The 23,560-nt window shown below is 45.3% G+C and overlaps 1 protein-coding gene across 6 annotated transcripts in view; it reads right to left on the bottom strand.

The window, feature by feature from the left end:
• The window catches only part of LOC144682952 (ETS-related transcription factor Elf-1-like), a 168,438-nt gene that overhangs the window by 97,051 nt on the left and 47,827 nt on the right, over positions 1 to 23,560 (bottom strand). The window contains exons 1-3 of one of the 6 annotated variants that reach the window (XM_078545883.1): positions 15,576 to 15,701; positions 14,897 to 15,276; positions 13,602 to 13,673 (exon numbers count right to left, since the gene is read on the bottom strand). Coding sequence is in view for 5 of the 6 variants with exons in the window: in XM_078545880.1 (XP_078402006.1) it covers positions 14,897 to 14,968 (72 nt within the window). In the remaining variant the exon portion in view is untranslated. Of the gene's footprint in view, positions 1 to 13,551; positions 13,674 to 14,896; positions 15,277 to 15,575; positions 15,702 to 19,876; positions 20,018 to 23,560 lie in introns of those variants that run through there. The other 5 variants (XM_078545882.1, XM_078545880.1, XM_078545878.1 and 2 more) reach the window with 5 other exon arrangements.

Raw genomic sequence — 23,560 nt, forward strand, 5'->3', positions numbered from 1 at the left:
GCAATTGAGGGCACCGATCGGAGGCGCGCCCACTCCTGAACCTCCCCCCACAACGGGGGGAAACTTTTTCCCCAAGAGTTAAATCATGAGAGGTTACACAAACTAGAGTTGTATTTTCTGAAATTTAGAATGCCAAGGGCAATTTGATTGAATTTTCAAGATATTAAAGGGAACAGGTAAGGTAGATAGGGAGAAACTATTTCTGCTGGTTGTGAAGTCTAGGGCGAGAAGGCATAATCTAAAAATTAGATCAGACTATCAGGACTGAAATTAGGAAAAACTTCTTCATGCAAAGGGTGGGAGTAGTTTGCAACTCTTCCACAAAAGGTAACTGATACTCAACCGGGTGCCGTAGTGGTAATGTGGCTGAATCAGTAATCTGGAGACCCAGGTTAATGCTTTGGGGACACGGGTTCAAATCCCACCATGACAGCTCACTGAATTTAAATTCAGTTAGTAAAATCTTGAATTGAAAGCTGGTGTCAGTAATGCTGACCATGAAACTATCATTGATTGTCCTAATGTTCTTCAGGGAAGGAAATCTGCTGTCCTTACTTGGTCTGGCCTACATGTGACTCCAGATCCACAGCAATGTGGTTGACTCTCAACTGCCCTCCGAAAGGTCTAGCAAGCCACTCAGTTCAGGGGAAATTAGGGATGGACAAAAAATGCTGGCCTTGCCAGTGATGCCCATATCCCATCAAAGAGTAAAAAAAAATGTTCATTTTAAATCAGAGATTAGAGAGATATGGGTCAACATGTGTATATGGTGTTAGGTCACAGATTAACCATGATCAAACTGAACGCAGAACAGGCTTGAAGGGCTAAATGGCCTATTCCTGTTCATAAATTTCTATGAACATTGAAAGCTACCCTCTCACATCCCTCCTCCAATCAAGATGCCCCTCCAACCCATCCTTCCCCAACTACTTACTTAAATACCAGGGAACTTCCCCAGTGGCAGCCTGCAGCTGCCTGAAATCCTGCTAAATTCTGATGGCCAGCCAGCACTTTCCACAGGGTTTAGGCGTGAGACTGGCAAGAGTTTAAAATCTCACCCTGTGGAAGGACAGGTGTTTGGCCAACTATCTTGTTTGTGTAAGTCCTACAATGGAGCTTACGTCAGGGTTATTGTTTCATCCTCCATTCCAGATTTAAAGATATTTTTGGTTCTCTTTTCTGAACCTCCAGTAGGGCGAAATCATTTAGATGCGCGAGTGCGCTGGAGCACTGTGCCACTGAGCGGGGAGGTCGGTGGTACATTCCATCTTTCTCTCTACAGATCCTGATCTCAGCTGGAGACCTTGGTCTAGGGAAGTAGCGAAGGCGAGAAGAGAAAAATCGGACCATGCCTGTGTGCAACATTCTCACATATCTTCTGGAGGCTGAATAAGAGCAATGGTGGTGGAGGCCAGTGTTCATTCAACCAACAGAAAGTGGATCATGACACCAGGATTAGGATAAATAAAATGTTGAACAATGAGTTTATTTTAAAACATGGATTAATACAATGAAGATTTTATTTTTAAACTTAGCAAATACATCAATTAAAACTAATTTTTCATGAAGCTGACCAGTGGAAAACTTGAATGAGTAGTTTAAACAAAGTTTCAACCACCCCTAGCACTTACAGGAGTTGAGGAATAAATGGAAAACAAATAAACAAATGCTGTAAATCTAAAATAAAAGAAAGACTTTCATTTATATTAGTGCTTTTCATGACCAGAGGGCATCATTTTTTTTTAATATCCACCTGAGAGAGCAGACCCAGCCTTTCTTTAATGTCTCATTTGAAAGACAGTAACTCTCTCAGTATTGCACTGGAGTGTCAGTTTAGACTTTGCACTCAACTCCTGGAGTGGGGCTTGAAACAACAAACTCTTAACCTGGAGGTGAGAGTGCTACCAACTGAGCCATCAGAAAGTACTGTAAAAGACACAGAATGCCTCAATACCATTAGCAGTTAGTGCCCAGTCATAAATAGCAACCTACATACAAATGCAAGGTTTTATTTGCTTCAATGCAGGTGGAGATTTTCAAAAATTTTGTTGTGATAGTTCAAGCTTCCACAAGGAAACTGTAGCCTCAAAATTATTTGATGTTATACCATTGTGGAGGCATATAAGGAGCCCCAGAGCTTCCAATATGACACTCAGTTTGAGAGCAAGCATTTTACTCCAGAAGTGAGCCACCACCATTTTGGTAAAGGCAGAAAAAGAGGCAATCAAGCCCACACCCAAAATGGGTATTAGGACTTTTGCATATGCATGTAAGGGGCTTACTACCTCTTTGAGGCTCCCTTTGCAAAATTGGTCTGCCCTGAACACAAACGTTTCAGGTCTGGATGCATTCACAAATGCTCCTTCCACTGGAAAGTTAACTTTGTTCAATAATACTTACCGGGAAGAACAGTAGTTCTTCTGGCTCTGCTGCACTATCAAAGGTTAGTTCTTGCTTGCATCATTTTGCTGATCACCCTCCCCACACCTCTTGCCATCACTTTCCTCCTTTCCCGATCATCACTCCCCCTCCCAGGAAGGCCCTTGTTGGTGATGTAGCAGCCTAGAATCTGGTGCTGCTTTTCCAGTGAGTTCCCTGGAAATATCCAGCAGGCATCCACAGCTCACCTGTCTGATTTAAGTGAAGCTGGAGATCCAATATTGGGTATGCCTCAGGCCTACCTATTCCAGTGTAATGATTGGCCCGATACTCATTGGTTAAGTGAGTTGGCTAAAATTCAGAAGATGAAGCATAATGTGGGAAAATATAGAGGTTGTTCACTTTGGTGGGAAGGATAGGAAAAAAAAACATTATTTGAATAGAGAGAGATTGCAGAATGCTACAGCACGGAGGGATCTGGGTGTCCTTGTACATGAGTCAGAAAAAAATTGGCATTCAGGCACAGCAAGTAATTAGGAAGGCAAATGGAATGTTGGCCTTTCTTGCAAGTGGGATAGAGTATAAAGGCAGGGAGTTCCTGCTACAACTGTGCAGGGCTTTGGTGAGATTGAACTCAGAGTAGCTTGTACAGCCTTGGTCTCCTTAAGCAAGGACATACTTGTATTGGAGGCAGTTCAGAGAAGATTCATTAAGTTCATTCCTGGGATAAAGGGGTTGCCTCATGAGGAAAGATCGAGCAGCTTGAGCAGTGATCTTATTTAAATATACAGATCCTGTGGTGACTTGACATGGTAGATGCTGAGAGGATGTTTCCCCATCCAATGCAATCTAGAACCAGGGGGCACAGTTTCAAAATTATGGGTCTCCCAGTTAGGGCAGAGATGACAAGGAATTTCTTCTCTCAGGGGGTCATTAATCATTGGAATTCTCTTTCCCAAAGAGGCTGTGTTATTGAATTTATTCAAGGCTGAGCTAGACAGCTTTCTGATCTACAAGGATGTCAAGGATGATGGGGGCCAGGCAGGAGAGTCGTGACGAGGCTAGGATCCAGATCAGCCATGATTTTATTGAATGATGGAGCAGGCTTGAGAGGCCAAATGGCCTACTCCTGCTCATATTGTTTAGATTCCTATGATCTTATGAATGTTCCTGCACCCATTTCAGGTTAGCAGGTCAATGTGAACTAATTTTTAGGCCATCCATTCTAAAACAGAATTTTCAGGTAGGATCTTTAAGATTAATGTGACAAAACAGTACAAAGCTTAGAAATGAGACAGCCGACACTATGCCCAGTTATTAAAGATTTTGTTTCACATTTAATGCTATGAATTGAGCCAGAAACAAATACATTCCGACTTCTCTATTAGTCCAGAGAGAAATGTGCACTTCCACATAATTTGCTCCCTTGCACATGTTTGTTGCTCATATGTTCTATTTTCTTGTCTGTTGAGGCAGCAGGTGGGTAGTTTTGGTTGTATTTCCATTTGCTAATGACTGACAGTGACTGTGAAACAGGTGTCTCAATTCAAAATGTTTCCATAAAGCAGCAGATTTGCTGCACTGGAGGAAGTTGATGGTTAATCTGTGCCGCAGTAAATGTTCCTTTCAACTAATTTCTCTCATTCAGTATGGTCATTAACGGCTGTCACTGTACTCATTGGCAGTAGGAAGAGTTAACTTTAACATATGATTGATTATAATGATTGATTAGTGTGAAGAGCAATTTTGTTCTCAATGACTGTCACAAGCTAACAATTTTGCTTTGCTTATTTCAGGGTTATTAAAGGGATATCCCATTCTATTACTGTAGAAATCTCATATCAAGTTACCTATAAAGCAGCAGTGTTTTTAAGGATTCTTACTGAAACAATGGGCAGAATTTTCCGTTGTGTGAGGGGGTTGGAGAGCAGGTGTGGGCGGGTGTGGACCCGATTAACCCCCGTGATCGGGTCTGCGCCGCCGTTTTACGCGGGCGGGCCAATTGAGGCCTGCCCAGCATATTTGCCAACTTCCGTGGATAGCGGGAGTGTGTGGGATGCGGCAGCGGTGCACAGACTGCCGTGTCCAATGGCGACCCAGCAGTCTGTCCAAAAGAAGGCCTGGCAGCCTCCTTGTAGGCTGCTGACAATGGCCAGTTCGAGGGCATACCACATGGGGTCAGCTGAGCAGGCCAGGCTGGAGGGAAGGGCAGAGGAGCAGGGCAGGCTGCAGGGTCTGCCACAGGAGCAGGGCAGGCTGTAAGGCAGGGCAGGCTGCAAGGTAGGCCAGCGAGGGGCCAATGCGCCCCTCGTTTTTCAGATGAATGCCTTATTGACCTCCTCGAGGAGGTGGCAGCACAGCGGGAGATGTTGGTCCCCCAGGATGGGAGGAAGAGGCCCCCCCCCGCCACCACATGGCCAAACATGCCTGGGAGGAGGCTGGCGGAGATGGTGAGCTCCCGTGACGTAGTGCAGTGCACCTGGATCCAGTGCCGTAAGCGCTTCAACGATTTGTTGTGCTCTGGCAGGGTGAGTACCATGTTGGCATTTGGCATTTAACCCAGCAGGTAGCCTTAGCCTTTGAGGGCCCGCCCCTACAAGTCTTACTGTCGTGACTGCATTGAATCATGTAGGGCATTTTCCTTCGCTGGGTGGGCAAGCAGATAGTGCCCACACTTACATCAGCCTGAGTGGTTCATGAGGAGATGAATTCTCTCCCGCAACATGTGTTGCTCTTAGTCGCACATGACTATTCTGGGGGCAACCTGCAGGAGATGCAGCTGGGGGCATACTCAGAACTCCAACACATGTCCCATTCATGGTGATGGAATGGTGGAAGGGGATCCTCAAGGTGTCCTGGCAAAGAGCCATCTGCTGTCCTCTACGCTGCATGTAGTTGCGCATCCTTGCTATGGGAGCAAATACCGTGTGGTTGCTAAAGTGATGTATGCAGCATGCGTCCAAGTTGGGGGCATTGGGAGCAGGTGTACTATCTTTGTGTGAGTGATCAGCAGTAGCATGGAGAGGAGGCACTGGAGGTCTGATATGGCCCACTGTGGTTGGGGTGCTGCGTGCGCATGCAGAGTCCATGTGCAATTTTCCATAATAAGTGGTGTTCTCTCTTTCTCAGGAGAAGAATGCTCGTAATGCCTCGGAGTGTGCGAGGACTGGAGACGGCCAGGCCACACCTCCTCATCTTAAGCCGCTTTGAGCAGGGGGCCCTTGAGCTGGAGAGGAGGCATGCACCCAGGTCAACTGGTGTCGGTGAGGCTGGGGTGGCCCGGCCAGGTATTTGAGACCAACAGTGAGATCCGCTATGCCCTCCCAGCACCCATAGCACTGATGATTGTTAAATTTATTATTGTTGCAACATTGCTCGGTCACAGAGTGATAGAGTCAGAGGTGTGCAGCACAGAAAAAGGCCCTTCGGCCCATCGAGGATGCGCAGGTCAAACACGTACCAAAGCATTCTAATCCCATTTTCCAGCACTAGGCCCATAGCCTTGTATGCCACGGCATCGCAAGTGCACATCCAAATACTTATTACATGTTATGAGGGTTTCTGCGTCTATCACCCTTTCAGACAGTGAGTTCCAGATTCCCACCACCCTCTGTGTGCAAAAGTTGCTCATCACATCCCCTGTAAACCTCCTGCCCCTTACCTTAAATCTATGCCCCCTGGTTACTGATCCCCCTGTTAAGGGCAAAAGTTCCTTTCTGTCTACCCTAAATATGCCCCTCATAAGTTTATACACCTCAATCATGTCCCCCCTCAATCTCCTCTGCTCCAGGGGAAATAACCCTAGTCTATCCAATCTTTCCTCATAACTGAAACTCTCCAGGCCAGGCAACATCCTGGTAAACGTCCCCTGCACTTTCTCCACTGAAATCACATCCCTCCCATAAAGCACATTTCGGAACTGCACACTGTACTGTAGCTGTGGCCGAGGCAGCGTTTTCTACAGTTCGAACATTACCTATATTCTATGCCTAGGCTAATGAAGGGAAGTATGCCATATGCCTTCTTAAACAACTTATATACCTGTCCTGCTACCTTAAGGGCCAGTCGACATGCATACCAAGGTCCCTCTAATCGTCCTTACTTTCCACAGTCCTACCATTCATCGTGTATTCCTGTGCCTTGTTTGTCCTGCCCAAGTGCATCACCTCACACTTATCCACATTAAATTCCATTTGGCACTCATCAGCCCATCTGACCAGCCTTTCTATATCCTCCTGTAATGTAAGGCTATCCTCCTCACTATTTACCACCCCACCAATGTTCGTGTCCATTGGTTCTGGAAGGTTGAGTGCATAATGAGCCAGGGAGAAAGGGATGAAGTTTGTCACTGTGTGCACGTTAACTTATCCACTGTCCTTGTTGTTCCTTTCAGCATCATAGGAGCATGGCTGGCAGGAGGAGCTGCAGATGCCCCTCTCACACCTGAGGGGCCCTCAAGTGTCAGCTGCGTCACACCATTTCTGCGAGGCAGGTACCAGTGCAGATACTAGCACCTCGGTGGGCATTGGAACCTCGGCTAGTGTCCTGGGGCACAGTGGAGAGGGCACTTCACATTCACTGGAGGAGCTGGCAGAGACAGAGTGCCGATGGCGCCAGCAGTCGGAGGACTGCAGGGGACCAAGCACATGCTCAGCCGATGCCTGATGATGTGCCTCTGGAGTCGTCTGCGACGCAGCAGGTGCAGGAAATGCGGCCGGGTGTGCGGGAGCATCTGGGGGAGATACATGAGGCTATGCTTCGCGTAGTGTCCGTGGTGGAGGAGTCCACGTGAAGCATCACTGATGCAATGAGCCTCATGGCTGAGCGTCATGCTTCCTCCAAGCACAGAGTGGCGACTCTCATGGAGAGGCACCTCCAGGGGAACAATCAGGTCCTCCTGGGGATGCACTCGGACTTACAAGCCCTCACAGCAGCATTGACCACAGTTGGTCAGTGCCAGTGTGGGAGATGGTGTGGGCATCAAGCTTCCCAGCTCGTTGCCCATCCATCCACAGTGAGCAGGGAGGTCCAAGGTGACCTCATGTCGGCGCAGCAGCTGCTTGTCATCTCTGCGGGCTCCTCTCACGGCGCTCTGGATGAGAGCACCAGCTCCTCCGCCCCTCTGCCAGTGACCGCTTCATCAGATGAGGCTGCGACGACTGGAGAGATGCCAGTTCTGGAACTGGCAGATCTTCCCAGGCAGGCTCAGCACAGGCCCCACAGGCCAGAGGATGACCGCCAAGGTCAGAGGCCAACAGGAAGGCAGAGTCAGAAGGCTGCCTCAGATGCCACTCCAAGCAGTGGGACGGCACCAAGACGTAGCACCCGCAAACGGAAATGTAAGGCACATTAGGCACACCACGGGTTTCTCACTGGTGCTTTTGTGTTGGCCCAAGATTAGGTCCTTAGAATTTCTTTTTGCTTGCTTACAGTATTGTTTTACAATTGAGGGAACATCTGATTCGAAAATTAAAATTCAGATGTGTGACCATGGCTGAGGGTGGCTCGTTTGTTCTACATATGTATGTTTAAGAAAACTGTCATGAGTATTTGTTTGGACATCCAAATTTAGTTCCTGCTGATGACCTGGCAGGTTTTGCATTTAGGTGTCGAATATGGATGTACCAGGCAAGGCTGGTCCTGCTGATCCATTTGTGGTGTACTAACTGAAGGTTCATTGGATTAAAGCCTCCCGGGTTTCCCTTGGTGTAGTCCCGGGTCAGCGTCTACCCCCTCAGCATTCCCCTGTGCATGCTCATCCTCAGAATCAGTGCTGGACTCATCGTGTGCAGCCGCAGACAATGTGTCAACGTCTTCATCATCCACTGCATCCCCCCTTTCCAGCGCAAGATTGTGGAGAGCACAACATGCAACCACTATCACCAAGACATGATCTGGGGGGTACTGGAGTGCGCCACCTGAGCGGCCCAGGCATCGGAAGCGCATCTTGAGAAGACCGATAGTTCTCTCCACCACAGCCCTTGTGGTGCCGTGGCTCCTATTGTACCTCTGCTCAGCTTCTGATCTTGGATGGCGGAGAGGCATCATGAGCCACCTTCTGAGGGGATAGCCCTTCTCACCCAGCAGCCAGCCATCAAGCCGGGCCAGAGCACTGAAGAGCCCTGGCACCTGGGAGTGTCTGAGGATGTAGGCGTCGTGGGAGCTGCCTGGGTACCTTGCACAGACTTGTAGAATCTGCATCCTGTGATCACACACTATCTGCACGTTCATGGAGTGGAAGCCCTTCCTGTTGACGAAGGCACCGGGCTCACCTGCTGGCGCTTTGATGGCCACATGTGTACAGTCTATTGCACCCTGGACGCGAGGGAAGCCAGCAATGGCCGCGAAGTCTCTGGCTCGCTGTGTCTGGCTTGCCTGGTCCCAGTGGAAGTGGATGAGGGTCAATGCAGAACTGAAGAGCATCTGTAACCTGCTTGACACAAGTGTGGACAGCTGATTGGGAGACACCGCAAAGCCCTGGAAGGAGCCAGAGGCATAGAAGTTGAGGGCAGCTGTGACCTTCAGAGCTACTGGCATGGGGTGTCCGCCCAATCATTTAGGGGAGATCTCAGCGCCAATCATCTGACAGATATAGCTGACTGTCTCCCTTGAGAGTCGGAGCCTCCTACGGCACTGCACCTCAGACATATTGAGGTAACTGCTTTCCCGCCTGTATACCCTGGCAGCAGGATTGTGGCGTCTTCTGCGGCCCCTTGCACCTTGGACTACCTCTTGGTCCTGCGCCCCTTGTGCCTGCACCTATCCTCCCAAAGGTGGCTCCTCTGGAGGCTGAATGTGCACTCCTGGCCTCCTCCCCCTTCTAGCCCTCCCTTCCTCCTCAGAGGAGCTGCCCCCAGTGGACATGTCAGATCCCATTCCCAGGCTAAGGGGAGGCTTCCTGAAAGCTACAGGCCCGCAAAAGATCCCTGACTGCAGAGCGCTGACCTGAAGGTTAAAAGTACACAGAAAGCTGCTGGAATGTGTTCTGAACTACTGCAGATCACACAGGCAAGTTTAAAATACTTTCTCCGATAAAGACTCCACAAAGCAGATTGACGTCCCCACTGAGCCCTCTTATCCCGCCAGTGGATGTGGTTCATAGAAAAGTCTCCTACCCGCCTGCCCGTTGCGCCCGTGTGCCAACCTAAAGATCACACGTGCACCTAAAAATTGCCGTCGATTGCAGACTATAGGGCCTTAACTGGCCCATTAATTAATGGCAGGCATACGTCGGACTTCACCATGCACCCGCCCAGTGAAATATCGCGATGGCACGCAGTGATGTCGGGACGCTTGCCCGACGTCACCGTGTGTCATTTTACGCGTGGACATGCAGGGCCCCCCCCCCACGCATGCCAAACTGAAAATTCTGCACAATGTCATTTTTACCACAAAATCTGAGCCAATGAGGCTATCAGGTCATTTTATTAAGAAATAAATCAGATAGCAACTTCCAGCATCCGCACACGTGCAGCTAAATGTGGAAGTCAGGAAGATGATGTCTGATTTGTCCTATTCCTCCAGAAGCTGCACGATACCGGTATCTCACGGAGAGACTTGGCATTCAAATACACAACAACTTACATGATAGATACACACTAAACTTGTCTGTTTGTTCATTCAATTATAAATGAATTTTTAATCGTTTGTTAAATTTCTATTACTACCAAGTAATCTGTCTGATTCTGAAAATTTGCTTTTTACAAAGAATGATGTCTCATTCCTTCAGATTTCAATTATTGTTGGAGATTTAAATAAAAATGATTTTTTTTTTTAAAATTTCTTTCTGTATCTTTTCTCTCTCCCTCCCTCTTAATCCTTTCTTTCACTCTCTTTATTTTGCATTCTATACATAATTTTGTGTTGAATTAAATATTCTAATTTACATTTCCAGGTTTAGTTTTCAGCGGGTGAAATTTTAACTCGACAAAATAGATGGGTTTGGTTCAGGTGGGAAGTAAAAATCTAAATAAACTTTAAATGTGAACCCAGTACTCCTTAATCTTACCCACTTATGGTTTTAACAGAGGCAGAATGGGATGGGAGGAGCTGGTGACCAACCTGCTCCCAGGGGACGGGCCACTCATTACTATTTTAATGAGTCTGCATCTCTCAGATTTTTCATTGTTCCACCTTCAATGCTGTGTTCTACCTTCAATTTCCGAGCCTCTGGAAACCCAGCAGCTAAAGTTAAGCGAAGACTGGTGCATGGAACAGGCAAGTACTTTTCCAGCATTGCTTAATGCCCAGCAGGAGAAGGAATGCTTCCCCCGGATCTACAGGGAAACCTATTAACCTTCCCAGCGGTCAGGCACCCTGCTCTCGTGATCTAATGCCATCTTGATGTCCTCCATTGCCCAGTATCTCCTCCAGTGCCCCCTGTCTTCTAAGGGGATCTCCCTCGGCACCCATTGACCCTCCTTTTATCCAAATTCCCCATCAATGTCCACTTCTAACATCCCAACTTACTGCTCCATCCTCTTCTTTTCCTGTCTGCAGCCTAATACCAGACATCTATCCAACCAATAGCCTGTCGACCTCTCAGTCTGGTTGGCTATGGATGGAAAATGATTATAAAATTGGTAATCAGATCCTGCCATTACATTCAGCAAAACTGGAGGGAAACTTGAAGAGGGAAACCAGTTGTTTCAGATTCCCTGTTCTCAAAACTGACTGCTCCCACCCTCTCCCTGTCTGCCTCCCCATTAATATCAGGTCACTGAGTGTCTCAATAACGAATTTTAAATCCGACACCATTGCTAACCCTGTTTACATAGGTCCCTGATCTCCTGTGGAAGGTGCTGTACTGTTTTGACTCTGTCAACTGCAAATCACAGAGTAAAAGCCCACAGAAAGCCTGTTGACAAGTGTGTGTAATGAACAGCATGCAAGACTTGTTCACTGCTGACTGCAAAATCCATGTCAATTGTTTTACTGATTATTCAAAGTGCAACCATACACCCACTTGTCATTTATCTGTAAGATGCATCAATAAGGGGGAAGTTGAAATGTTTTTACTCGACAGCAACAACTTAGGTTTATGTAGTCCATTTACTGTAGTAACTGTCCCAAGATCTTAATCAGCACGCTATTTGTAAAACCACTTTTAGACATTGAACCACAGGAGATACCAAGACAGATGATCAAAAGCTTGGTCAAAGAGGTAGGTTTTACAGAGCATCCTAAAAGAGAGAGTGAGAGAGGTTTAGGGAGGGAATTCCTGAGCTTAGGGCTAAAGCACAACTGTGAATGGTGCAGCAACTGAAATCAGGGTTGTGGAAGAACCCAGAATTCAAGGAGCATAGAAATCTCGCAGACTTGTTGAGCTTGAGGTGGATACAGAGATCGGCAGAGGTGAGGCCATGTAGAAATTTGAAAGTATGGATGGGAATTTTAAAATTGAGGCGTGGTCAAATGGAAAGCTAGTGAATGTCAACAAGCACAGGGGTGATGGGTGAATCAGATTTAGAGTAAGTTAATTAACAGACAGCAGAGTTTTGGATGAGCACATTTTTATGTGGGGAGGAAGATGGGAGGCTGGCTAGAAGGGCATTGGAATAGTTACATCGAGGGGGTAACAAAGGCATGGGAATGAGGGTTTCAGTAGCAGTTGAGCTGAGGCAGGTCAGATCTCAGCCACCACCTTGCTGCTCAGCCAATTGTACATTTTTAGCCATTAATAAGCTATAAAAATCTAGCCTGTTTCACAATATATTTGATATATCTGAGTCAGAAGGTTTCAAGTTCAATATACCATTTCAGAGACTGGAGTACATAATCTAAGTAGACACTCCTTGTACTAAGGGAATGCATTAAGGTGCAAAACAATCACAGGGTTAGACCACTGCATCAACTAGCGCCTTTAAAGTTTGTAAACATCTCAACACACTTCTTGGGAGTGCACTCATACAAAAAAATGACACCAAGCCAAAGGAGGAGATATTAAAACTGGTGAGCAAAAGCTTATTCAAAGAGGGGTGTTTTAAGGAGTGTGTCTTAAAGGAGCAGTAAAAGGTGGAGAGATTTAGTGAATTCCAATGCTATGCTAGGGCCTAGACAGCAGGTGGCACTGCTCTGATAAATCAATGCAAAAAGTTTCAGAAACAACTTTCAAAAATAGGCACCTTTTTAAAAATCACTTGCGTAAGTGCATAAAAATAGTTTTGCAGCTGACCTGGTCTCAGTTGCTGCTCACTAACTGAGACAGCTAGGTACCATGCACAGGCCACAGCCAGAGGAGATGGTGCTGGGAGCTTTTTATAATCGTAGAAAAAAATGGCTGCAACAATCATGAGAGCAGTCACATAATATTAAGCCAAACATTTAAATAGTTTTTTTCAAAGTACATAAATGCACCCATTAACTAGAAGATAAACACTTACGATAATTGACTAAAGAACTAGAAGGAAAATGACGAGGAATTATTTTGAGCAATGAATTGTAATGCTCTGGAATGTACTGTCTGCAAGGGTGATAGAAGCAGATTTTACAATAAGTTTAAGTTTCAAAATGGAATTGGATGTATACTTGAAAAGAAAAAAAAAACTGCAGAGAATTATGGAGAAAGGGCTGGTACAGACATGATAGGCTGCGTGGCCTCCTTCTCCAATGTAAGATTCAATAATTTTATGATAATTCAATGCAACATTGAAAGAAAGATAACTTCAGCATAAAGCAATTTTAAATCTTGTCCTTCAGTCAATTTTAGTAAATTATTCCTCTCAATCTTCCCGAGAGCCAGAAGGAAACACATTAAAACCCAATTCAGAAACCAAAGTAAGATGTTTATAACAACATGTAACAAGGCTCATACCCATTAAACATTACATGATCTACCAAAACTCTAAAACTAGGTCAGCAGACTGCCACAAAATCACAGATATGTTACAAAGAAGTATTTTGTTGGTAGATGCAACTAATCACGACTTGATGCATGAAAGAATTGCACTGTGGCAAGCTCAAGAAATTATGCTTTTATCGTTTTTCTAAAATCAGAACTGTCGTTTAAAACATTATTTTCTTGTTTCAGATTACAAAGCTAATATTTCACATATATAAATGTCACCCACAATGTTTAGTAATAAAACATTTTTCACTAAACCAAATATATCCCATCATCTCTTGTCAAATATGCTCTACTTGGATCATCTTCTCAATCATAATTACACTTACACAAAGAATACTAAAACACAAACATGCCCTGTGTGCATTTATCATCTCACTTGGAGGTCTGATCTTTTATATCACCCAGCCTTCTTTCAGCATTATAGATCTACGAGAGATGTTGATAGAACCTGCCAAAGGTCAAGCAAATATAGTATACACATGGCTGTTGACTTGATAATTTTATTTATATTGTTTCTCAGTAATCTAACCCTGCTCTTCCTACAAGTACATACCATGTCTTCTAGGTCCAAATTTTTGTCTGGGTTTGGGAAAACCCAACCTGTGCACTTCTGCAGCTCACAAAATACACAGCCAACTCATGTGTGGCTTTACAAAGATATTTCATCTTTTCATCTAGAGGTCAGGTTCGGAGTGCATTTTGCGAGCCACGATGGAGTGGGTGAGGAGTGTGGGATGGTTAGGAGGGTCTCCAACACAGCAGCCCAGCTCCTAACATTGTTTAAAGGCCCCAATAACCTCACCCCTCAACCCCCTCACTTCCCCATGCCACCTCACATTGCCCCATGCCACCTCTGTGTCCCCTCAAGTATCCTCCGTAACCACTCATCCAGTATGCATTATGCACAGTTCTCAGGAGCCATGCAATAGCAATGGAGGTTATTGTAAAATCGTTGGAAAAAAATTGTGCACCAAAACATGCCTTTGCACCCAGATGAAAATCCAGCTTGTGCTGTGCAGTGGCTAATCTCTCCCTGTTACTTTTATTATGTAGTACACATTAGTAAATTTAGGACCAGTGTGTTCCCCATGCTACATGAACCACTAAGTTCAAACAGTTGAACCCAGTGGCATTGGAATAGCACAGACTGTTCTACGTGGTGCCCTGAAATCTGAGGAGACTGACAAACCAGTACTGAAGTCAGTGTTTAAGCAGCTGGTCACAACATTGATGCTAAGCCAGGCTTAGACGTGCAAGTGCGCTATGTGAGTAGCAAATGCAAAGTCTGAAGGAACGGAAAAGACTGCATCAGAACAGTCCAGGGAACCAAAATTATTTTCATGCAATTCAGATTTGGCTTGAATATGCTGAAATAAAATTAAATATGATTCAAAGGGACTGGAACTATGGAAAATCATTGATACTTCAACAATCAATATTGGGCTGACACACCGAAAGAACAGGAAGTTGGCCCGTTTCATTCTTAAACACAACACACATTAAACTGGATTCAGGTCTTACTCTGTCCTTCCTTGTAAATTTCTTACAATGAGTACAAGATAACATATGGAGCTGAAATTCATTTATCATTCATGAAGGAAAATATTTTATTGTTTTTCAAAGTGTTCTTTAGATAGTCTTTACTATTTCTGTGTGAAGAAACCATCTTACCTCCTGTGTATCTTCCATGCCATTATTCGCAAACTCAAATACAAGTTCATTTTGTTCAATTGCAGTCGCCATGGCAGTACATTCCTTGTGTTCTAGCAACAGATGAGGTGGTCCAACTGATACTGGAGGAAGTACAGGGAAAGGTCCTTCTCCTTAAAAGGTATCAGTTTCCATCAAATTGAAAGCTTTTCAGTTCATAGCTTGCTGGGAAGGGGTGGAGGAGCAATGGAAGCCTCTGGGGTTGATACAAATTCCAGAGAAACTGGAGATCCCCACAATGGCAAAAGGACTTTGAAACTTTAGAGGAGAGCAGTGAGTCTTTGTCCTGGGATCGTATTTCCGCATTCAAACTTTTCTTGTGAAGACCAAGTTGCTCTGTTCTGGAAAAAAAAGGATTCTGTCATTTAAAACAAATTTTGAATGGAGCTGAGGCTAAAGAATGTCAATGTATTATGTCACATCTGGTGGTTTTCCTTCATTTCTTGCAAATTAGCAGTGTCGAAGTATGGCTAGAGTCTGAAGACTACTGTTTGTCAAAAGTTTGTTCCAAGTTTAATGAACACTACCAAAACAATGATAATAACAATAGCTTTTGTTTCTTGTGCTATGCAGTGAGAGTTGGCTTGTTCATCAACAGCTAGCAGGATCTCTTTATAAACCAAATGCTTTCTTTACCGACCTTCTCAGAAGAATCTTCACGACTTTTGTTTTTGCAAAACAAGCTTTAGCTGCTTACTGCTGTTTCCTTATCTCTGTTTCAACCTTGCAAGAAGCAGGAAGGAAGCTGCACTGACTACGTCATGGCAAAGCAGAAACTGCAAACAAACCCTCTCTATGGGCCCACGTGAGAAATATGAAGCTGCAGTTCAGTCAGAGTGGAAAATAAGTCACTGGCTAGTTCAACGTTCAATGTTTCATAACTTTCCTTTGGTCAAAAGGATGTGGTTGGGCTTGACCGGACTCTCATTCTGCAAAAAAGACCAAACTATTCTCTATATAATGTTTTTGGTCTCGTTGTGCTAATGCAGAATATTTACAGAGTCTGCAGAGGTAAGGAAAATGCTAGCTTTAATAAGAAACATCCTGCAGTGCCTTCATCTTGCCATGAGGTCTACAAGAGAGAACAAGATCATGAGACATTGCATCACTTTGTGATGTATACAGTCTCATTAGCATATCAGTTAGAATTAACCCCTTATATTACATTACCCCCCCTCCCCCCCACCCCACCCCCCACCGAAGTCTCTGACTTCCATTTCTTTTTACAGGGAGAAGTACTGTGGCAGTCTCACAATTCTACCCAGACAGTTCCTCAGCTCCTTTGGAGGAGATTAGGGGTTTGAGTCCTGCGGGTGATCTCTCAGACTTTGCTGAGTAGAAAGAGAATTAATAGATGAATCAGGTTCACCAGTCTGGTATTCATCTGGATTGGTAGATGAATGCAGCCCCTCAGATCTGTTTGGTTTGGTAGATTACCACTCTAACCGTGTGGAAGGTTGCTTCTTTATAGAATCTAGTGCACATCTGTTCTGTCTCACAAATACCATTACCTGTTTGGGTGAGGTAGGACTGTGGATGTAGTGTTTGTTTAACCACTTGTCCACAGTGAGCTTGGTCTTGGATCCAAACGGGCTCTCCTGGTTGGAGTCTGGCAGATTGTGTGCTTTGTGACATTTGTCATAGTTCCACATCTGACTGCGGTGATATTCATCCTCTTTCTCCCTCACTTCATCCGAGTCATCAGCACATACTCACGACATGTGTGCGTAGGAGGGTAGGGAGTTGTGATCTCAGTCTTCTTCCCATGAGGAGTTCACATGGTGCTAAACAATTTTGGAGTGGAGTTAAATAACAGCTCAGAAGTGCAAGTTGGGTGTCATTGTTCTTCTTCAGCAATGCTTTCACTGTACTCACTCTTTCAGCTTCACCTGTTGGCTTGAGCTGGTAGTATGAAAAATTCCATACGATATTGTGAACTTTTTAAAATATTCATTGGCAAACGGCGGTCCATTGTGTGAGATTATAATGTCTGGCATTTCATGTGTTGCAAAAATCTCCTTCAAATGATGTAAATCACTGCATCAGAAGTGTGACCCTGCAGTTACATGACTTCTTGAGGTTAGTAGACTACTACTCCAAATGTCGTTGGTGCAATTGTTGCAGTTCATCGAGTCCCAGAACTCCTGGAATGACCACTCTCATCATATATCAGTAAATCATCAACTACACTCAGGTGTCCCCTCTGTTCATAGTACTATCTGAGAATGGGATTGTGTGGTATGTATGTTGGCTATCGTTTGATGCAATACTTTTTGACCCAAGCATGTTCTTCATCACATTTCTGTGCATTTCCGATTTCATTCAGTCACCGAGTTGTTGCTGGTAGTTTTGTGGTTGTTGCCAATGCAAACGTTAGATCTACAAGAGCTACATCACCTTGTTCAGGCCTTGCCACTGGGATACGTGACAAAGCATCTGTATGCTGTTTTCCCAGAACATACTCTGGTTTTTGTATCAAACCTCATCACCCTCAGTCTGAATCATTGTACTCATGGAGGCATTTTTGCTAACTCCTTAGAAATTAAGAGTGTCACAAAGGGTTTATGGTCCGTCTCTATCTTAAATTGGCGACCAAGAACATAATCTGCAAACTTTTCACAAGCCCATGGAGCAGCTAATGCTTCCTTCTCTATCACTACCTATCTCTGTTCCACCTCTGTCTGTAAACAGGATGCATAGTAAACTGGTTTATGCTTTCCATCTTTTGTTCTTTCACAGGATGCGGGCTTCGCTGGCTAGGTCAGCATTTTTATTGCCCATCTCTAATTGCCCTTGAGAAGGTGGCGGTGAGCTGCCTTCTTGAACCGCTACAGTTCATGTGGCGTAGGTACACCCACAGTGCTATTTGGAAGGGAGTTTGAAGGATTTTGAACAGCTGTATCTGAAATAGTACAGCTCTCAATCCTGTAGAACACGCATCTGCAGCAATGATAGTCGGACATTCTGGATCATAGTGGACTAAAATATCAGGTAATATCAGCATCTCTTCAATTTTCTCAAAAGATCTCTGTTGTGCTTCCCCCCAGCACCATGTATTGTCCTGTTGTAACAGCTGACATAGTGGCTCATTGATGACAGGTAGGTTGGTCAGGAACTTTCCAACTTGGTTTATCATACCCATGAATCTCTGGAGCTCAGTCATGTTGTGAGGAGCTGGACACTCCTCGATTGGCCTTGTCTTCTGTGGATCAACTCTGACACTGGGTGCATTCACAATATACCCAAGGAACTTGACAGTCGGCTGTGAGAATTTGCATTTGTTGTTGAGTGCAAGCCCTGTTTCCTGTAGGCATTGTGGCACAGCTCACTCTAGTGTCATGTTCTGTCTGAGTGGATTCATGCATCAAGCCATCATGCATGTGACATAAGACTCCATCCAGACCTTCTAGAATACTTGACATTGTCCTGTAGAAGATTTCTGGTGCTTACATTATGCCGAAAACCTCCCAAAAAGTGTAATGAAGGTTGTGAGCAACTTAGGCTCTTCATCAAGGGGTAGTTGCCAAAAACAGCTATTTGAATCTAACCTTGAGAAGATTGAACTCTCTCCCAATTTTGCTAAGCTCTCGTCCACAGGTGACATAGGATGAATTTCGCATTCAACTGCTTTGTTCAGCTGGGCAAGATCTATCAAATTCTGATAGATCTGTTGATTTTGGCACTGGGACCATCCCCGAGCACCAACTTGTTGGTTCTGTCACAGATGAAATCACTCCTTGCTTCAATATTAAGTCAATGTCCTTCTTTACCTTTGGCAAGAGTGGATGAAGAACTTTTCTGGGTGTAAACAGACACAGGCTTTGTTTCAGGATGTGGAGTGATATGATATGCTATCTTCAGCTTTCCTGTGAACATCTATGGAATTTCAGCTCTGAAGGTTTTACGCTGATTTGCTCAGCTTTCCCAGTTCCACTAATCTGCAAATCAGATGCAAGTCCATACAAGCTTTCCTGCTTAAGAGTGAACAGCTCTGATTCAGAATCACATATAAGGCTTCAGTGATTTTTCTCTCTCAATATTGAAGGGTTTCACTCAGTTGTCCGATGACCTTGAGTTCTATACCTCCTGGTCCATGTAGTTTTATGCATGATAGCTGAAGAGAACTTTTCTCCAACCAGAAAGAACCAAAACTGCATCTGCGTCTTGTTTCCCTCCACTAGGATATCAGCATTCCAGTTGCTCAACTTGGTCCCTGGAACTCTTCAAGGAAAGATATTTCAATATCATTGATATCTCCTATTTCATGGATCTTGCCATCTTTTGAAGGCTTCTCATTCTGTACAAGCTTCTTGCTGAGACACAGCCTGAAAGTGACCCTTCTTTTTGCAAAAATGGCATTCGGCCTCTTTGGTGGGACAATTTTCATGCCTGTGTTTTTTCCCACCACTCCGATTACAGTTAGCTAGGGCAGTTGATGGATGCTCTTCCTGCCTCACCTGCTTTTGTATGTCCAGCTCTCTGCTTTTAAATGTAACATATTCCACTGAATCAGTCGGTCGTTTTTGGGATATGGTTCGCTCTGTTACCCCAAATCATTGATCACTATTGCTTCCTGACCTCAGCTTGTCTGCTCAGTTCCATTGCCTTTTTTTTAAAAAAAGGTTAAATCATCTCTTGACTGCAAGTGGTCAGGCAATGCTTCAGCCAAGACTCTGACAACAATTCTGTCCCTGATTACTTCCTCTTTTAAGCTTCCATATTCACAGTTCTCTGCGAGGCTATAGAGATAGTTGATAAATGAATCAGTGCATTCCCCTTGTTATTGGGTATGCTTGTTCAATTTAGCCCACTCAACAATGGTATTCTTTTGCAGATTGAAGGTAACGTCAAGTGCTTTTATTATTTGATTGTAGCTTTTTGTTTGTCAATCTCTTGCCTGACTATGATATCATCTGCACAGCCATCCATCAGCGGACTGACCTGCTCGCCACTCAGCTTCACTGCGAGGCCCAATGAGCTGCAATATTTGACAAACCTTCAGCGCTAGTTCACCCATGCTTCTACTTGCTCGAAGTTTTCTGGTAATGGCAGAGAATCTTTCATACTTGTTGCTTCACTTTATAATATTCTTGGTCTCGTTGTGCTAACACAGAATATTTACAGAGTCTGCCAAGGTAAAGAAAACATTAACTTAAGAAACAGCTTACCATGGCTTCATCTCGCAATGGGGTCTACAAGAGAGAGCAAGATCATGAGACATTGCATCACTTCCTGTGATGATGTATACTGTCTCCTTAGCATATCACACAGCTAGAATTAACATCTTATATTACACTCTATGGTATTAGCAGTTGATTTGTAAATTGATCAAGTGTTTCGATATATGGTGGATGGCGCAGTGTGATAAATCTGTGATCAGAACATCAGACTATTAATGTAAAGTTATTGGGCCGGATCTTCCCCTTGGGTTTGGGAAATGCGAATCGAGGTAGTTCCTGACTTTAGGAACCCGCAGCAGTCACATCTCCCCATTCGCACCTTCTTTTCATCTCAGAGACATGTAGGCGGGGTAGGTTTGAGTTTGGCACCTTCGGATTGGATGCAGGATTGGGTTTGGGCCTGGAAGGGATTGGGTGCAAATGTGGGTATTTCCAGACCTGGGCCTAATAAAAGGGGAGCTAAAGGCGCCCTTTACAATAATCTACCTGGCAATGATGCCTGAGTGACCACTCTGACATTTGTACTCTCAGTACTCACTGTTGATGTCACTGGTGGCCCATTAAAGAGCACTCCCTTAGTATACTCATTAACCATTGGTGGAACTCCAATGATGCCAATCTACCACTATCTGTGAGCACCCTGCTGTGCCAGTCTTTTTCTGTTCATCCTGGCAAGTCCCTGCATTTTAAAAATTAATCATGCAGCAGCTCTCACAGCTCTGCAACTGGGCACAGCAGCACAGCTCAGCTGCCGCATCCTCACATGGAACTCCAACCCTGCCACTTACAACCCCTATCTAACTGCAATCTGCCTTGGCAATGTGGGACATGGTTTTCCATCCTGCCATGTAATGCTGAGGCCACTGAGCCTGTGCCAGGCAAACCCTTCCCTCATATGTCACACAGTGCAACACCCATCCCCTTACTGACATTCCATTCCACGAATCTAATGGTAAAAACACACCACGTGTATCATACATATTGAGCCATGTACCTCTTCTATCCTCGTCCCAGGAGGGCAGTTCGAGGCAGCAGCCATGACTCCAGGGGGGCAGCAGTGCCCCATTTCACAGACTGCGACCTGGAGATTCTAGAGGGTGAGGTGTAAGAATGCAAGGACCTTCTCCTCCCTGCTGGCTCAAGCTGCCCCCACCACCACCAAAAGCTCCTGGGTCGAGGACGTAGAGGTGGTAACCTCAGACTGTGACCATCAGCGAACCCGGCTCCAGTGGTCCTCAGAGCTGTATAACCAGAGTTGTAAGTAGGCTGCCTCCACCTCCTCTGAGGCAACAAGGGTAACATTAGGTAGCAGTGTCTGAGAGTGGGGGGACACCACATCTGTTACAGCAATAAATGGTTACAGTGATGTTTAGGACATTAATGGATTGTATAGAAGTGGAGGAAGCATGTATATCGTGAAGACAAAAACTTTGCATTTTTTCCACAAATTGTTTACGCAATATATACAATATTTAGAATGCTAATGTGGTCAGAAGTCATCATTTTCTCATCAGGCCAAATGTGTGCAGCATCCAGCAGACCTTCCTCATGCGCCATGTGTTCAGAAACATGATGGATTCAATACCATCCCCTTTATGCCTTGACTATCACCTGGTTCCTTCCATGTCTTGGATGCCTCGGAAGAGCGTCAGCCATTATGTGATTAGGTTTCTGGCCACAATGGCAACCTGTATAAACTCATCTGTTCCTCGACAACCCCATGTTGCACCTCGTCTCAGTCATCGTCTTTCCTCCTCTGTCTCCCATTTGTCCTTCTTCCTCGCCCTCCTCCATTCTTCCTCCTCCTCTGCTTCAACTTCTTCATCTAAGGATAGGGGCCTTTTCTCAACCTCCTCTGCCTCGAGTGCCAGACCCCTTTGCTGCTCCAACTTATGAAGTATGCAGCATTCAAATCATCTGTATCACCTGTGACAACCTGACGGGCGTGCACTGCAGAGGTCCCCCTCAGCGGTCAAGGCATTTGAAAAACACCTTGAGAAGCCTACGGCCTGTTCAACAAGTGTCCTTGTACGGAGGTTGCTCACATTACATCTCCGCTGTCCTGCTGCAGAGGTATGAGCAGCCACCTCCTCAGAGGATATCCCTTACCCCCGAGTATCCATCTATGGAGCAGTGGGGTTGGTCTGAGCATTAGGGACAGCCCTGAATTCGAATAGATGAAAGAGATGGGGAAACTACAGGGTAACAGGCACAGACATGAAGGAACATCTTGTGGTGACTGCAGAGCAGCTGTACAAAGAGTGGTAGCCCTTTCTGTTGTCGTAATATTCTGGATTCTGCATGGGAGCCCTTTTTGCAACATGTAAACAGTCAACCATGTCCCGCACCTGTGGGAACCCAGCAATGGATGCACATCCTGTCATCCTCTTTCTATGACACTGATGCAATGCCTCAGATGGACTGAATTCGCCAGCCCTGGAGAAAAGGGAATTGGTCACAGAGTGTATACACCTGTGCGCAGCTGACTGGGAGATGCCAAACAAGTCGACCGCTGAGCCTTGGAAAGAGCTGGTGGCAAGGAAATAAATTGCTATGGTAACCTTCAATGCTATTAACAATGCATGCCTCTGGATTGATCTTGGCTTCAGGTCTTCATTGAGAGGGGTGCTCATCTCAGACACAACCTCTCTGGAGAAACACAGCCTCTTCCTGCACTGTCACTCACTCATCTGAAGATAGGGCCTACAGAAACATGCTCAGCCTGTGTTCTGGTTACTCCCAGAGTCACCAATGCCTCTTGCAGGCAAACGGCATTGAGCTTCCTCCTGCTTAAGGACCCAGCCTCGTGGCACACAAGGTTCATGCTGCTACTGCAGCAACGCAGCTGATCTGGGGCAGCTCTCATGACCAAAAGAAACACTTCAACAATATTGAAACACTGCTGCATCTTCTCTCGTGGTACTAATGCTCTGTTGCTGGCAGGCATATGGCTGGGCTAGTGTATTCAAAAATGAATCCTCTGCCTACTCCCCCCACCCTGGAAAACAATATGGCCATCTCCAGGCACTTGTAGATACTTAAAAGTTGAAAACCACCTTACTGGAAGTGGCTGCTGAGCTTTCCCACACTCTTCACAGCTCTCATGAAGTGTTCTAGACTCTCTCAACCCAGAGGAGGCCCCACAAGCTTTGGAAATGTGCACAACCTGATGAAATACCGTGGGGAATGAAAAACCTTTATAATGGTGTCCCCAACATCACAGGATGAGCATGCAGGATCGCGACCCAAACCTTTTCGCGTTGAGGGGAAGATAGTGCGAAGCAGAAATGGAGGGGGAATTTTGAAATTCTGGCCCCGCAGACCTTATTTTACTGTTGCCTAACTCCATTCCCGTCTTTTGCAGGGGGGGGTCAAAGATTTTGCCAATTTTGACTCGTTTGAAGGAGCAGTAGCTTGCTTAATAATCAATTTACAGAATTGGGAC

Source organism: Cetorhinus maximus, chromosome 7 (assembly GCF_964194155.1).
Source record: "Cetorhinus maximus chromosome 7, sCetMax3.hap1.1, whole genome shotgun sequence".
Taxonomy (NCBI): Eukaryota; Metazoa; Chordata; class Chondrichthyes; order Lamniformes; family Cetorhinidae; genus Cetorhinus; species Cetorhinus maximus.